The sequence below is a fragment of the Trichosurus vulpecula genome, chromosome 5 (assembly GCF_011100635.1).
Source record: "Trichosurus vulpecula isolate mTriVul1 chromosome 5, mTriVul1.pri, whole genome shotgun sequence".
Classification (NCBI taxonomy): domain Eukaryota; kingdom Metazoa; phylum Chordata; class Mammalia; order Diprotodontia; family Phalangeridae; genus Trichosurus; species Trichosurus vulpecula.
Window position 1 is genome coordinate 290,519,513 of NC_050577.1, and position 16,613 is coordinate 290,536,125.

Below are 16,613 nucleotides of genomic sequence, written 5' to 3' on the forward strand. Positions count from 1 at the left end.
CCCTCTGATTCCTACTCCCTTTGCCTATTTCTTCAATGGTTCAAGGACCCATGGCTTTGAGGTATGGCTAACTCCCTCCCCTGATGCAGATCACCAGCCGTTGCTAGTGTAGTAACCAGTCCTTGTCTACTAAGGCAGCTGAAAAACGGCTCCCTTTAAGAATCTGCTGTCTCGTTATTTCACGCGGACGATGCCAGTCTCGTTGCGGAGGCCACGCAAGGTAGACCCTCCCTACACACACCAGCTCCCCGGCAGGAGTTTGCTGGGGATGCAAATACAGGGATTTATAACGCCAGGAAGGAAGGTGGAGGCCCTCCCTCTGCCTCCTCCCCTGGGATGGAAGAATCTTGGCTGGGAGCGGGAGGCACCGAGGCACGACCAGCCGGCCCTTTGTCTTCTCCCTCCGTCTTCGCCCGTGGGACCCGCCGGAGGTCAAACAGCACAGAAGCGTCGGGGGGGCTGCTGGAGGGGAGGAGGGAAAGACCCCAGGCCTCAAAGCGGCCTCAGTTTCCTCATCTGTAAAATAACGGGGATTCTGGCTCGCCATCGGCCTCTCTGAGTTTGCTGCTTCATCTGCACAATGGGCGTTATAATGACCCGCCTTGCGGGGGTCCCGGTGCAATACGGGGCCGCTCTGCAAACACTGAGTCGCTATAGAAGGGTGACTGCAGGGAAAAGCCGCCATATGGACACACGCACACACGTTCACAGGCACACGCATGTTCATAAACATACGTGTATAGGTGTGAATAACAAGGATGTGCATACATTATATGTTATTAGATTATATTACTATAACATATTATATATATGATTCTGTCTTATCTATATCTCAGTTCACAGGCACGGTTCCACTTGATTCTCAGCAGCCCTTCCGAGAGACGTATTTGTCAACCCCTTCCATTTTACAGACGAGGAAACTGAGTCCCAGAGAAGGTAAGTGACCCAGCCAGGGGCCCCCAGCTAGGAAGCGCCACATCCTAGGATCGCAGATCTAGAGCTCTAGGGGCCTCGGAGGTCTTCTAATGCGGCCCCTTCCTTTTTACAGACGAGGAAACCGAGGTTCAAAACTGCTGGTGGATTTGCCCAGGGTCCCCCAGGCCGGAAGTGGGAGCGGGATTCGAACCCCCCGCGTCTCGTTCGCCCCGCCCCCTCGCCCTCTCCCTGCAGAAGAACAAACCTTTGGGTGATTCGTTACGCGGCCACGGAGACCGTTAGTCGAGCGCCTCCGTTGCCCAGCAACGCTGCCCCGCCCTTCCCCGCGGAGCCCCGCCGCCCGCGCTCTAGGGCGGAACCCCCAAACGGAGGCTGCGCCCCACCAATGGCGGCGCGCGGCGGGGAGGAGGGAAGGTGGCAGCCGGGAGGCTGGGGCGCGAGCCAGAGTGCAGGCAGTGGAGGTGGGAAAGACGGGTAGGGGAGGAAGGGAGGAAGAGAGGGAGAGGGAAGGCCGCGCGTGCGTGCTCGCGTACGCAGCCGCGCAGGCGCAGAGAAGAGGCGCTCGGCTGACGGTGGCGCCCCCCGGCGGCGTCGGGGAGCGCGCGCGCACGCGCGGCCCCGCCGGAGCTGCCGCGGGAGCGAGCGGCGGCGGCGGCGCTGGGAGGAGCGAGCGGCCGGGTGGGCGGGGGGAGGGGAGGCTGAGCGTGTGTCCGGGAGGAGGGCGGGCCGCGCGGGCGCCACGTCCGCAGCCCGAGCCCCGGAGCCCAAACTCCGCTGCCGCCGCCTCCCCGGCCCCAGGCCGAGCAGCGAGCGCCGCGACCGCCGGGCCAGGGCCGCCGGTGAGTGTGGAGCGGGGGCAGCCAGCCCAGGGGCCCTGCTCCTCCCAGGGGGCCCCTGCCCTGCCTCTCGGGGCCCATCCACTCCCAGCTCCCCATTCTTCTCCCCATCCTTTCCGGGGGACCCCTGCACTCCTCTCCCGGGGTCCCCATTTCTCCCTCGGGGTCCCAGTTCTCCCCATCCATCTCGGGGACCCCATTCCTGTCCTTGGGGTCCCCATTCTTCTCCCCATCCTGGAGGATCTCTGTTCTCTTCCCCTGGGGGGCCCCATCGCTCCCCTGGGGTCCCCATTCTTCTCCCCACCCCTCTCGGGGGATCTTTCACTTCTTCCCGGGGGCCCCTGCCCTTCTCTCCTCGGGGTCCCCATTCTTCTCCTTATCCTGGCGGATCTGTGTCTTTCACCCCCGGCGTCCCCATCTTCCCCAGGGTTCCCATTTTTCTTCCCATCTCTCTTGGGGGACCCCAGACTCCCGGAGGCCTCATCTCTCCTCCGAGGCTCCCCATCCTTCCCCCCATTCATCCTGGGGGAACCCCTGTCCTCCTCCCCCGGAGTCCCCCTTCCCTCTTCCCCACAGAATCCCTATCCCTCCCGAGGGACCCTTGCCCTCCTTCTCTGGGGCCCCTTGCTGTCCCCCTTCTTCTTTCTTCCTCTCCCTGGGTCCCCATCCCTCCTAGGGGCTCCCTGTCCTTCTCTCAGGGGGTCCCCATCCCTCTCCTGGTGTTCCCCCCCCCCCCCCTTTCCCCATCTGGGGTCCTCCCCTTATCTCCTCCCTCTAACTCCCTTCTTCTTTCTGTCTCTCCTTCCCTTCCAGGGTACTCCATTTTTCTCTCCATGTGTCCCCTCTTTATACCTCCATTTTCTTTTCCTAGGTCCCCCATTTCTCTTCTTTCCTGGTCTCTTCTTTCTCCTTCCATTGACCCTCTGTGAGTCCTCCATTTCTCCCATTCATGGATTTTCTTTCTCCCTCTATCTCTCTCCCATTTCCCCTCTCTCTGGGTCCATCTTTTCCATCCCGTCTTTATTTCCCTCTCTGTGGGCCCCCCATTTCACTCTCAGCATATCCCCATTTCTTTCTCTTTGGATCCCCCACTTCCCTTTCAGTGGGTCCCCCCTTTCTCCCATTGCTCTTTTTTTAGTTCTTTTTTAGTTTTCCCCCTCTCTGGGTCCCTTCTTTCCTCCCTTCTCCCCACCATGGATTTCCTCCCCATTGGGCCCCCCTTTCTCCAGGCATCCTCCTTCTCCTGTGCTCCCCCTTTTTCTCCGAGCCCCCACACCTCTCCCCCACTTCCTCCCCTTATTTCCTCTCCTTCCTTTGAAGACTTTGAGGGGGAGGGCGGGGACTGGCAGGGTTCATACACCTGAGAAAAATGTTGCCTGGGAGAGTGGCAAAGGGGAGGGTGCTGGTGCATGCTTTCCAGGGATGCCGGCAGGACCCCTTCTCCCCCTCCAGAATTTCCCGGCCCAGTAGCTTCTGTTCCCCTTGGCTGGTGTGAGAAAGCCTACCCTCCCTCCCCCCAGCGAGGAGGCCCCCATCCTTGTGACTCCTGTAGACACCCCCATTTGAGGGTAGGCAACGTGGAGGAGGAGGTGCCACGCTCAGGCTTGGGTCATTTTCTGCACCTCCTGCCACGTCACTCCCTTTCCCTGAGAAAAATAAAAGGCTTGTCCAGGTCTTAGGGAGAGAGGGAGAGGCCGGAGGAACCCCCGGATTCTAGAGTGAGAGCCACCTTGATTTCATTTGTTACCACGTCCCCTAGGAAGATGTTTTATAGAAACTGGTGGGTTAGTCCCCAATGAAAATAATCTTTCGTTGCTGTGTCATACTTGAAAAAAAAACAGACCCAAATTGATTTAAAATACACGTTGACATGTTTTTTGTAAGAAACACCATGGTGTGGTCTGAGGGATAGAACTGCGGACCAGACAATCCGCTTTTCTGTCTTAGTCTTGCAACAGACCTTGTCTTCTCAGTTATGATTAGGATACATCTTCATACTTTAAGAAGATGCCGGGAAGATTTTAGAGCTTTGCAATTTTGCTCAATAACTGATTAAAGATAACATTATAAAAGTAGATTGTCAGCCTGGTGCTTGTCCCAGGTTTCAGTCCATTCTACAGCAATGCTCTCCACTTTCCTTCTGACCCCTCACACCCCGCACTCAGATATCCTTTTTCTTATCTCCAGGCTGGTACTTTTTAGCTCCAGGCTATTTTAAGACTGCCTTCTCACCCACTGTTTGCTGTTGAATTAGGGGGCAGGGCCACCTCAGAAAGCAATCTACAGCCAGCCGGAGATGGCTTAACAAACTAGGTGCTTTCAAATATGCTTTCAGAAGGTGTGGATGCACGCAAGCTCTGGAGAAATGTTTTGGGAAAGAAAGCTCTTTAGTTATTTGGTGAAATAGGCCAGCGCTTTTGAGTGAAGGTGCCTATAAATCTAGTACTGACAATTCCTTTTATATTTTCTTGTACAGAAAAACTGGCAGTCCCCATTTCTAGGCCCTTTGCACTTGATACAGATTTTAAATTGTATCTGCTGTTGTGTTTGCTAGCTAATACTCGTTTTTCTGAAGAGAAGTAATACCAGGAGGGAAATTCCTTTGATTCACTATGTTATTTTCATACATAATTATTTTTCTAAAGGATAGTTTCTTTTCTAATATGAATTTGATGGATAAAGTTTGTTCCAGAAATTCAAAACAACACTGACTTCACTGTTCTCTACCAACATCCTTTTCTCTATGAAAAAACAACTCCGCAAGACAAAACCCCTAACAAAAAAGACAATTCCCAAGGAGCCCTTGTTTACCTAGTTCTGTTATTATACATTGCCCCCTAGGGCATGTTGCTGTTCTTTCTTGCTCATTAGATTTGCCAGATGCTTTTTTGTCTCGTATTGCAAACGTTTCCATCAAACATCCATATCTACAGTCATACAGCCAGTGACATCTAGGTGCGTAGTCTCTCCACCAGTGCTGCTCACCACCCATTCATATGTTCTCATTCTGTTCGATTCTTATCCATGGCCATCCATAGATCCTGCTCATTTCTTTTTACATTTAGAGGATACTAGTGTTGAAATTAGGTGAGCCCACTTCCTTTTCTGGTAAGTGTTTTGTCCCTTAAGGTCTAAGTCTTCGAGGAAACTCTTGAAGACTAGAAGTCACTGAGAGGGTACTGACCGCCATGGGTGGGAGTTCCCTATGCACTTGAAATCACTTGTCCATTTTTTAGGAGATGGTCCTGCACTGACTCAGGGTTACACTGTCTCTTCTGTGTGGGAACCGTTTCCATTGTCACAAGTTGCAGTTTCTCTGTACCTTAGATCAGTGGTGTCAAACTCAAACAGAAGCAGATAGAAGACCACAACTTAACATTATCTATCATGTATTTTTATTTTGTAAAGTATTTCCCAATTACATTTAATCCGTTTCTGCCATACTTGGGAGTTTTGTAGTTCCCAGGTTTAACACCTCTGCCTTAGACAATCTTCAGGAACTATTGGGACTGAAAAAACTCATTACTTGGGGGCCATCCTTTGGTGAGGAGCCTTTCTGAACTTAGCTAGACTTCTGTGTAAATGAGAGACAAAATCAAGCAACAAGCATTTATTAAGCATTTACTTTGTCTCAGACTGTGCTAATAAGTGCTAGAGATACAAAGCAAAGAAGAAGGTCCTTGCTCTCAATGAGCCCACGTTCTAGTGGGGGAGACATGTGTCAACTTTTCCATAAACTGAGATGAATTGGGGTGGTGTCAGAGGGAAGGCACCAAGACTGAGAAGGCTGGGAAAGGCTTGTTGTAGAAGGTGAGATTTTAGCTGAGACTCAAAGGGGGCCAGGGAAGCCAGGAGGCAGGCATGAGGAAGGAGTGTTCCAGGTGTGGAAGATTGCCTGTGAAAATGCCCTGGCTAGTTGCTGGAGCTCTGGGGCAAGGATAGCAAAGGAGGCCCATTCACATTCACTGGCTTTCAGACTAGTGGGCAGTGAGGGGTCAGAAGACTGGAAAGCCACAGGACGGGGCCTAGTTATGAAGGGCTTTTAAAGCCAAACAGAGGATTTGATAATTGATGCTGGAGGCAATAGGGAGCCCTGGGATTTATTGAAGAGGGGTGGGGGTGGGGAGGTGATATGGTTAGCCTGTGATTTATGAGTGGAGAGAGCCTTGAGACAGGGAGAGCAACCTGCAGCAGTCTAAGCTTCAGGTGATGAGGGCCCACACTAGGGGTGTGGGGTGGGGCTCTGTCAGAAGAGAGAAGGGGGCAGATACCAAGAGATGTGGCAAAGGTAGTTTCGACAGGACTCTTGCAACAGATGTCTGATGGGATGTGAGAGAGAACGAGTCCAGGATGGTACCTAGGCTGTGAGCCTGGGGACTAGGAGGGTGGTGGGGCCCTGGACAGCAAGAGGAAATTTAGAGAGCAGGGTTTGGGAGAGAAAGATAATGAGTTCATCTTTGGACATAATGAGTTGAAGATGTCTATGGGACATTGAAGATGTCTATGGGACATTGAAGATGTCTATGGGACATTCAGTTTGAGATGCAAGACTGGCAGTCAGAGGGTAGATTCAGGCCAGGTAAATAGATCTGAGAATCTTTTGCATATTGATAATTGAATCTGGGCATGTTGATGAGACCATCAAGGGAAATGGTACTGAGGGAATGAAGAAAAAGGGTTGGGAGAGAACCTTGGGGGTTATCCACTGTCAGTGAGTGTGGTCTGGAGGCTGGGGAGGAGGTGTCATGGAGGAGGAAAACCAGGAGAGAAGTGTGTCACCAAGACCGTGAGAATGGAGGGTAATTGCCAGTGTCAGAGGCAGCACAGGGGTCAGAAGAGAGGGGGAGTGAGAAAAGGGCTCTAGGTTTACTTTATCAAATGGGATGTTAGGATGGTTTTCATTTTAGTTGTGGTATATTGTCTTTTTGAAATAGTGCTGATCAAATGAGAATTATTAACCTCATTAGACAAGGCACCAGAGTTTTCCCCAACCAGCTTGTCTTTTCACTGTTTCATTTGAAACCCACTAATTCACTTATTTACTAACTTACCCTGCTTTGTGCAAGATGCTGTTTTTGATGGCTTTCGACAGAAAAGCATGAATGAAAAGTACCACGTAAAGCATTATACTAAGTGCTGGACATACCCATAGAAAACTGGGAATGTCTGGACCCTCCAGGAGCTTACATTCTAACGGAGCATACCACCCAGGGAGGAGGTGTCAGCTGTAAGTCAGACAGAAGTCAGTGGTCCTTAGGGTTGTGTGCAAAACATTCAAGTCCAGAGAAACACGTGTTTGGATGTACAGATGTTCAGGGTATCCCAGAAGTCTTAATGCAGTTTGAAGCTGTCAAAGCTTAACAATACCCAGGAATCTGAGGAGGGAAAGAGACCTAGCGACTGGAGGGATCAGGGAAGACTTCCTGAGGGAGGAGACAGCTAGAGAAGGAGAGGATTCTGATAGGCAGGGCAGGAAATCGAGCCTGACTGTTGTAGGCATGATGGATGGCTTATGTTAATTCGGGGCTTGGGGAGTGGCTAGGAGTCTGGTCTGGCTCCTAGACCAGGAGGGATGGTGCAGAAAGGCTGGGATTGTGTCTCTTCTGGTTTTGGTCTTCAGGTCAAAGCATTGTTCACTGATCATAACAATTGAAAAAAAAAATCAGTAAAACCAATCAGCCTATTGAAAAAGACTTGATGTCATGTACACATACCTCCGTGGAGCCTGATGTTGGCCATTGAGCAGGGGAGGTCTGGTCTCGCCTTTGTGGGCTGCTCACAAATGGGTTGTTTCCCAAGCCTGGCTCATTCTTCTTTGTCTGTAGTGAACATGCTCATCGTTTCAGCAGCAGAGTAATATTGCATTACATTCATGGGCCACAACTTGTGTCAGTGGGCTGCTACTTTGTTTCCAGTTATTTGCTTTTACAAAAAATGTTGCCAATTTTTGGTGTTTGCGGAGCCTTTCTATTGTCAAGCACCTTCTATTATAGTGGAGTGCATAGTGGAATATCTGAGTGTGCACGTTTTAATCATTTTATTGGCATAATTTCACATTGTTTTCCATAATGATCATATGATTTCACAGCTCCACCGACAATGCATTAGTTCCTGTTTCTGCGTAAGCCCTCCAGCATTGACTGTTCCACTACATATGATTTAGAACATTTCATAATCACCAAAATTTAAAGTCAGAAATAGAGATGGGTGGGTTTTAGCTAGTAGGTGGCTTAAAGTGTTGGTTCATAAATGGATACGGTTGATTGGTTCTGAAATGTACTTTCCATATCAGCTGTTTTCACAATACAAGATCGTAGTATAATGCCTACTGTATATCTTTTCTAGGAGACCATGAATCAGACGGACAAAAACCAACAAGAAATTCCCTCGTACCTTATTGATGAGCCTCCAGAAGGTAACTATTACTTCAAAACTTCCAGGAGAGATGATGTCCATGGTTTTAGTGCTTTCTTGGTTGACCCTGGCTATTCCATTCATGGCTTAGTCTATGGCCTAGCGAATCACTGGGTCTCCAATAGCTTGTCCCCAGGTGGGGTGGCCAGCCCTTTGAATGGAGCCAAGCTGGTTCTGTGACAGCAGACCCCGTTGATCACTGGCCCTTTGCTTGTGAACTGACGTTTAGAAAACCCTCGGCCATCTCCACATCATCCTTAAGAATGGAAACACCCTCCTAATTAGTGTTTGAGCTTTTAAATTTTAAAGTAGCTTAACTAGTTGCTTCATCCCATTGTAACCAAAGATGTGTTTGACCTTGTGCTAAGAAAGTGCAGCTAATTTAAGAAGGAAAATATGTTGAGTTCTAGGGGCTTGTGCATCCACAGTGCCTTGTGACAGTACAGTCTCCGGAGTCTATGATTTCTCTGGTGCCACAGATGAATAGGGAAAGTTACTGAAGACAGTAAGAAGACAGCTGGCAAGCAGAATTTAAGAGGCTTTATGGAAATGCCCTTTGGGTTTTCTTGGGTTCTTTCATTCATGGTAGTTGTCTACTGCATCATTTGCTCCTTTGGGCTTTAACACCATCTAACACCACATTTTGACCACATGCAAATGTACAACATGGAGTGTTTTCTTTTACTGTCATCTGAAAGTAGCTAATAGCCTAATTCTTACCTTCACTTCCTAGAATAATCTCTAAAAATATAAATTCTACACATGTATTACCTTTGCTATACCCCTCTTACACTCTTTTTTCTTTCATGGAAGGAAGCAATACTGTGGATAATGCTAACTGTTGGATAATCCACTTGGGATTCTAAGATAGACAGCCCAAGATTCTTCATTCCTGGAAGAGGCGTCAGATGGGGAAAGAAGAGAGGGAGAGTGAGGCCTTGGCGAATTTGTTTAAAGGGCTCCTTGGTATCCACTCCTTCAGTAAGAAGCAGAAATGAGATTGTGGAAAGACAAAGAGCAATTTTCTTTTATCAGGCTTTTAAAAACAGGTGGACCTGTGATTTCATATAGGGAGCTCCCTGTGCTAAATGAGCAGGTGGCATGTTCTAAGGGGCCTCAGTCGCTGTTCTGGGGTTCCCCAAGATTGGTAACTTCCCTTGGGTTGCGCGGCCACTTAGTTTGTGTCAGAGGCAAGACCTGAAGTCAGGTCGTTTGATTCCGTGGCCGGCTCTACATCCATAGTGACACGCTGTCTCTTTTTGAAAAAGTTGTTTTTTCAAACCTAGAAGCAGAGAGATGAGATTGACCAACGTGGCTGCTCTTGCTTCATAGTGATAATAGTAGACATCTACATAGCGCTGCATGGTTTATAAAGTGCTCTAGGTGCAGATCTCAGTCAAGTTCCTCAAAAATCCTGTGGAGTGGGCACCAGTACTTTCTAGGTTCAGAGAGTGACTCTTATTATGCAGCTGGTAGGCTGCATTGGCAGGATTTGAACCCCGGTGCCATGCTGCCTTCCACTTGCTTGTAGAGGAATAGACTGAGAAGCATTGATTCAGCTCTTGCCTTCCATTTTTCAGCTTTTTAAAAATTAGATTTGAACAAATAGCAGTGCAGTAAACTTGTGTGTAAATAAATGTAAACAAATGGTGGTGCAGGAAACTGACAGACTTTGTGAAAGCAAAGGGAAGAAGGTGATGATAGGAGCCCTGGCCAAGGGACCATGCTGGGCAAGGAGGGAAGCAGGATTGTGTGCAGTGGGGCTGATCCATGTAGAAATGGTGGAGATTTTTTATAAGTCACTATGTCGAGGTTGTCAGCATTGACCTGGTTTGACTAGGAAAACTAATTTCAGTCCCTTATGTCTAATGCTCGTAATGTCCATGTTTGGGATTCTCAGTGGAAAGTAGATCACAAGTAGTGAGCCCTGTTCCATCCTGAGACCTACACAGGGACTCTCTCTTCTCTTAATACTAAATACCAATTACCCGTCTTAGTTGTAAGATAACTGGCTAAGATCATTCTCTCCTTCAGTAACATATTCCAATGCTGAGTAATTTGGTGCACACTCCCTGGACCTGGTAAAATATGTATTATCTTTCCTTGGGATGGATCAAGCAGTTCTAACAAGAAAATTTGGTAGGGTGGACTGTAAGCAATTGTTTTAATATGTGTGTTGGTTTGAATGAAGATTTTCTATCCATAGCAGTGAGGAAGATTCATTAATAAAAGATCGGGAGGGTACTTCAGGATAAATTTGTTCTTATTGTACACCAGAAAATAATTATTTTCAGAATGTTTTTCACTGTTGAATAGTATCATTTTCCCAAGACATTCTCATACCTTTTTTTTTCTTTTCTATTAATCTCTTTCTATTAAGGCAGTAACTTTTACAAAATTCACCTTTCTCTATACTTTTGAGCATGTAATCTTGTCTTAGATAAACCATGTGAGAAACATTTGCATATCCTTTAAATATCTGTGTGTGTGTGTGTGTATGTGTGTGTGTGTGTGTGTGTGTGAATATATACACACAAGTGTGTGGTCTAACAGAAAGTGTACATTTATCTGAGCCTTTGAAAATATAAAGGCAATAGAGAAGAGAAGTGGTTACTTAATTTCTTTAAGACTCCCTGTTAGGTTTCAGGCCCTTATTTGTGGGCAGGGCACATGCTAATAATTTGACTGTATTAGAAGAAGACTATGGATTGTGATTCATGTGAATCAACAGACCTTAAGACAGGTGGGCCAGGCAATTAGTAGGTTAGTCTGGCCTTTTCATTTTTTTAAGTGAGGAAACTTGTACCCAGGTAGGGTTAGTTTGGGGTGGGGGGAGGCCTGGTGAATTTTGTCCCAATGTCATAGCGTTATAATTAGTGGCCTTCTTATATCACTGCGGCATTTTTTTTTGTCCTTTGACTTCCTGCATGCCAAAGAGCATCATTAGAGCAAAATTTGTCAACATCTTGTATGTTCATTAAATGAGTGTAGCGGAACCTAGAGCAGGGGCAGGGAACCTGTGGCCTCTAGGATTCAGTCAAAGGGCTGCACTTGAGGACCTAGAGAGCTACATGTGTCTTTGAGGCCCCAGATTCCCCACCCTTGACCTAGAGCATAACGAGAGAGAGAGAGAGAGAGAGAGAGAGAGAGAGAGAGAGAGAGAGAGAGTGTGTGTGTGTTTAGCTCTTAGACCTGATTGAGATGGTTCTAGGAAACATAACTAAGTTATGGAAAATGTGATTGTTTTATTCAGCTTTATTAACCCTCTTAAAACTATTAATACTTAGCAGTTTAAATTTGAGTATTTAAATCTATGTATGGTGAAACTGACTAACAGCCCCCTAGGACGGGGCCTTACTGTATAATATGCCATATGTTTGTGGGGTCGGATTTCTCAGTCCCAGGCAGCTTGAGGGGCTGCTGGTAGAAGTTTCTCTTTTATAAGTTTTGGGATTCAGGGAAAGGAAGATGTAGTAACTTTCTCACCTCATCCAGCCTAGATCTGAAAGATGATTTATTACCAGAGTACTAGAGTATTTTAATTGGTGTACCCTGAGAGGTACCTTTGATCTTAATGGCAGCAAACCTTCGGGCTGACACCCGTGTTTTGGATACCTAATGGTTATGTACAGTTCCCTTTAAAGACACTAACTTGGGTGTTATGCATGTTTTCTCTTGTTAGGTTCAATGAAAGACCATCCCCAGCAGCAGCCTGGCATGTTGTCCCGTGTCACTGGCGGCATCTTCAATGTGACAAAAGGAGCTGTTGGCGCCACCATTGGTGGCGTGGCTTGGATTGGAGGGAAGAGTCTGGAGGTGACCAAAACAGCTGTTACTACAGTGCCTTCCATGGGCATAGGGTTGGTCAAAGGAGGGGTATCTGCTGTGGCTGGCGGTGTCACAGCCGTCGGGTCTGCTGTTGTTAACAAAGTGCCCTTAACAGGAAAAAAGAAAGATAAGTCTGACTGAGAGGGAGTGAGAAGGATGGAGAAGATGAGCTTTGCTCTCCACAGCGCCACAAGGCCAGTGGCTTTGAGCCGCCAGCATGGGGACCTCCACAAAGCCACCTCTTGGGGATGTTTCTCTTCTCAAGTGCTGTATTGGAAGTATTGATGACTTCCTTTCATCTGAAAAGAGAAGATGCCAAGACTCTCACAGTTTGTGAAAGTTCACCAGACTTTTTGATTCCAGATTTTTAACTGGTGAAAAATGTTACACTCGTTCAGTAGTAACTGAAGGTATAGTATGTTTCAATATTTACTGTAGGTCTTTCAGTTCAGTTAAAAATGTGAAAATTACATTTAGTGGAAAATCTTTGCCATTCCATCCATCTGCTAGTGTGCCAGGGGACTCATGGCCCTTACGAGAGCTGTAAACTCTATAAACTGTACCTTTGATGTGCCTAATAGTTTCGGATGTCTCTTAGTTTTTAAAAATTGTATTTTATTTAGGCTAAGAGGCATATTTTGCTCATTTAAGCTGGTAAGATAGGAATTGGAGATGTTAAAAAGTAAACTCTTATGTGATAATCTCTGAGCGCTAACTATCCTTTGTTAGATATGCAGTATGTTCATTTAATCATTGATGCCTTACAAGAGGACATGTTTTCTGATGCCCTAAATATCATGGCAGTTCCTAGCTTTTGACTATTTCAGTTCATAAGTGAAATTAAGACTTTTTTCATTTAAGAAAAGAATCTCAGGAGTATTTAAGTAAAGGCACTTCTTGTTGCCAGCAGATAAAAATCCACTCTTTTATTAACTGTCTGCCTCTTACCAAAAAAAAAAAATTAAAAGGGCAGACAAATCAATATTTAAGCCCACGTTCCACAATCTCTGGAGTAACGTATACCTTGTAGTGCCTAAAGATACATTTCTTAGCTGTTCACTTAGAAAGTCATGGTGGATGAGTTTCTTATTAAGAGGTGTAATATGTGTGATGAATAACTTTTATAGTTGTTCTTTAAGAATTAGCTGCAGCAACCAAGTTAGATACAGAATTCTTCACTCCTATTAAAAACAAATCTGTAAGGCTGGCTTAAATCACAGTAGCACTGCCACTGATTTTTAAGGACATTGTAAAAGCAAGTTTTTGAGAACTGCTTTTTGACTCTCCAGGTGAGCCTGCGGCATGAAATGGGTATAGACGCTTCCTTTCAGAAGATCTGTACGTACAGAATACAAGATAAATTCTAGGCCTTAGAGACAGAAAGAGGCTTTTTGGCATTTTTCTTTCCATTTCTTTTCTTTTACATTTTCAGCCAGTGAATGATATTATTGTTAGTCACATACTAGTTTCACATATCATAGTCTCTTTTGTCCCCCAAGAATGAATGACTTTCAACATTCACTGTTCTTACAAAATTCTGTTTCATGAAAACAGTCAAACTAAGTAAACCATCTGTTAGATGTCATCCAAGGAGATGACAATCTAGGTAAGTGTTAACAGTTATCTGTACACTTGAATCTAATGTTCTGTCTCTAATCTTTGCACTTTGGTCCTACGTGTCCAAATTATACTTCTCAGCCATGCTTTGGGCTTACTTATGGAGGTGTCATGTAGTGTGTTAAAGTGATGTCCAAGGGGACTTGAGCCAAACCACTTCAAGATCTGGAGTTAAATGTTTGTTTACAGTGAAGTAGTTTACCTTCATGTGTGTCTATACATAGCTCAAGGATTGTGTTCCTTCATACTTAAGCTTTTTTTTTCTTTTTAAGCTTGATTTCATCAACACCATCACAGTTTAAGTGAATCTAGAATGTTACATGAAAACTCTATATGAGACACTGTTATGACTGAAGTAGAGAGTTCAGCCCAGTCTATCAGGAGTTAAATGATAACTAGCTATGTGGAGTATTAGGATGTACTCACTGGTTACAACTTTCTTTGCAAGCACCATAGTTTGAAAAGCAGTTGGAAAATAGACATGAACACTTGGATTGGCTAAAAAAAACCTATATTGGAGAATTTATTTACTGCTGTTTGGGAAATTCTTTTCTACTTACTTAGTTATTTCATTCCTAATTTATCTTCCGCAGTCATAATCTTCAATGCTTCGTACCTAAATTTCTTTTACATGTAGAATTTTAGGATTTGTTTGCATATTTATTTTCATTTGTGTTTGTCTCTAACATTTTCTTGCAGTAAAAAATGTTGAAATTTTCTTCTATGGAAAAGTTACCCACCTGTCTTATGTACTATATTGTAAAGCTTGGTTCATGTTCTAACCTTTAAGTGTGTTAAGTCATTGACATATATTTTGGGGAAGCGCTTCCAGTAAACAGTTCAAGGGTGTAGTTAGTGTAGACATCTTTGTCGGCATGAACTTGCCAGTTGATGATGTCTGCAACTACATACTTGAAGTTTTATTCCAATTTATTTACATAGACTAGCAATTTGACCTGTTAAACAGGAGGAGCTCATTTCAAGAAACTAAGGACATTATCCCTGGAGGCATCTGTCGTTTGTGATTGGATAGCTCAAATAACCCAGCCTGGTGAGTGAGCATGGGAACAATGAAGATGTGGAATTGTGTGACCCACCCCAGTGACTGAGACAATCATGTTCAAGTGGTGTGTCGTCACCACTGACATCATGGATCTGGGATTAAGGGACTTGGTAACTGCTAATGGAATGAAGGTTTTCTACACAAGGCGATGGGAAAGAGAACCCAAATGAATAGAGGAGGAAAGCCCTCCGATCTGCAAAAGAGGAAATGTTTCATAAAGACATAAGAAAATAAAGAGAATTTCAAAAAAGCTTTTTAAGGAAGACTCTTTTCCTCTGATTTGGGCTTTTGCCAGTTTGTTAACTTTGGGTCATTAAGCAATGCAAATTTGGGGATGATGTGCTTCGAATAGTATAAGTGAAGGTTTTAAGGAGATGCTGTTCTCATTCTCCTGATAACCAGTTTGAAGGTAAAAATTTGTAAGAAAACAGTAATATTTTGGTCCCTAAGACTGTCATTCAGGAAAAGTAGGCCCCTTTGCGCCTAGGAAGGCCAGGAGTCAACTCAAGGAGGGATGGGTCCTCCCATACCTGCCCTGAATCAGAATCATCAGCTTCTAATCTAGTTTGTTTAGAAAGGTCAAGATCATTGAATCAGATCATAGATTTGGAGCAGAAAGGGGCCCTGAGGTCATCTCATTCAGCTCCCTCCTTTAACAGATGAGGAAACTCATAGAGTGGGATAGTGTTCAATTAAGTATCGGTTTACCTGTTGGCTGTTGGTGTAGACAGTGGGTTGTGCAGGGTACACCTTGAGCTACCTGGAAGTTTTTCACTTGCATTCATTTATTATGGCACTTAATTACATTTGACTACAGAAATGAAGTCTAGTTACATAAGAGTATGGTGAAATTATTCCTTGTTTTTGAAGGCATAATTCCCCAACAGGCAAATCCATTGGAGCTATTTCTCTTTCAGCTGGTCATATCTGACACTTTATGAGATGGAAAAGTATTTCTATTAAAGGCTTATTATATGCCAAGCAAGCACTGAGCTCAGCATTGGGATAGGCACAGAAGGTCAAGGTCACCCTTGTTCTCAAGGGGCTCCCATTGCCTGGGTGAAACCACATATAAGGGATGGCTTCCGTCTGGTGACTGAATGGAAGAGCCAGGTGCCATTACTCTTCTTTCTGCTGTAACAAGTTTCTAAAACAATTATCTGAGTTTCAGAACTTTAATAATATGTAATGATCTAGAATGTGTATCAGGAATAGAAGAGTCCATACAAGTTCCTTCCAAAGGAGGGATGCCAGTGCAGCACTATTGTTATCTTTGAATGCACAGACTTCTTTCCTCATAATCTTTCAATGAGAAACATTAACCTAGGAATTTTTCTTCCTTTTTAGACCATAAGCTCCTTGAGGATAAGGATCATGGCTTTTCCACTCTTTGTCATAAGTGTCCAGACACATGCATGTTTGTTGTTTGTGTTTCACGGTTAAAGGACCTTTCTGGATAAGCACATACCCAGCAGGGTCTTGTTTTCAAAGGAAGGAAACCTCCATTTACCTAGATTTTGAGTTGGCAAGGCCATATAATCCCCTCCACCCCCACCCCAGGTATATGATTATAATGCTTGTGTTGAGGAAGAAAATTCAGACACACTTTGTGGGCTAAATATTCTTTGAAAGACTTTTGATGTGTTAATATTTACAGGGGACATATGACCTGCTTCATAGCTGAATATCTGTAAATAATGTACAGTGTTTTCTGATTCTGCCATACAGTTTAATATCAGCAGAGGAGAAAAAAAGGATTGTATTTAGATGCAGGATCCACATTTCCTGCTATGCAAATCCTATACAATATAGAGGCAGCTTCTTGCTTTGCATAATAGGCTTACCAGATTTCAATTTGGAAGTGGAAGGATTAAAATCTGAGTGATTCTATTTTAGCAACCCATGTCACATGACCTCTT

General features: G+C 45.2%; 1 protein-coding gene across 1 annotated transcript; it reads left to right on the top strand.

The window, feature by feature from the left end:
- The first annotated feature begins 1,622 nt into the window (after window positions 1–1,622).
- On the top strand, window positions 1,623–14,953 carry TMEM263 (transmembrane protein 263). The gene is made up of 3 exons (XM_036759586.1): window positions 1,623–1,775; window positions 8,118–8,187; window positions 11,869–14,953. The coding sequence occupies exons 2-3, from the start codon at window positions 8,124–8,126 to the stop codon at window positions 12,153–12,155; spliced, it is 351 nt and encodes a 116-aa protein (XP_036615481.1). The 5' UTR covers window positions 1,623–1,775; window positions 8,118–8,123; the 3' UTR covers window positions 12,156–14,953.
- The last annotated feature ends 1,660 nt before the right edge of the window (window positions 14,954–16,613 follow it).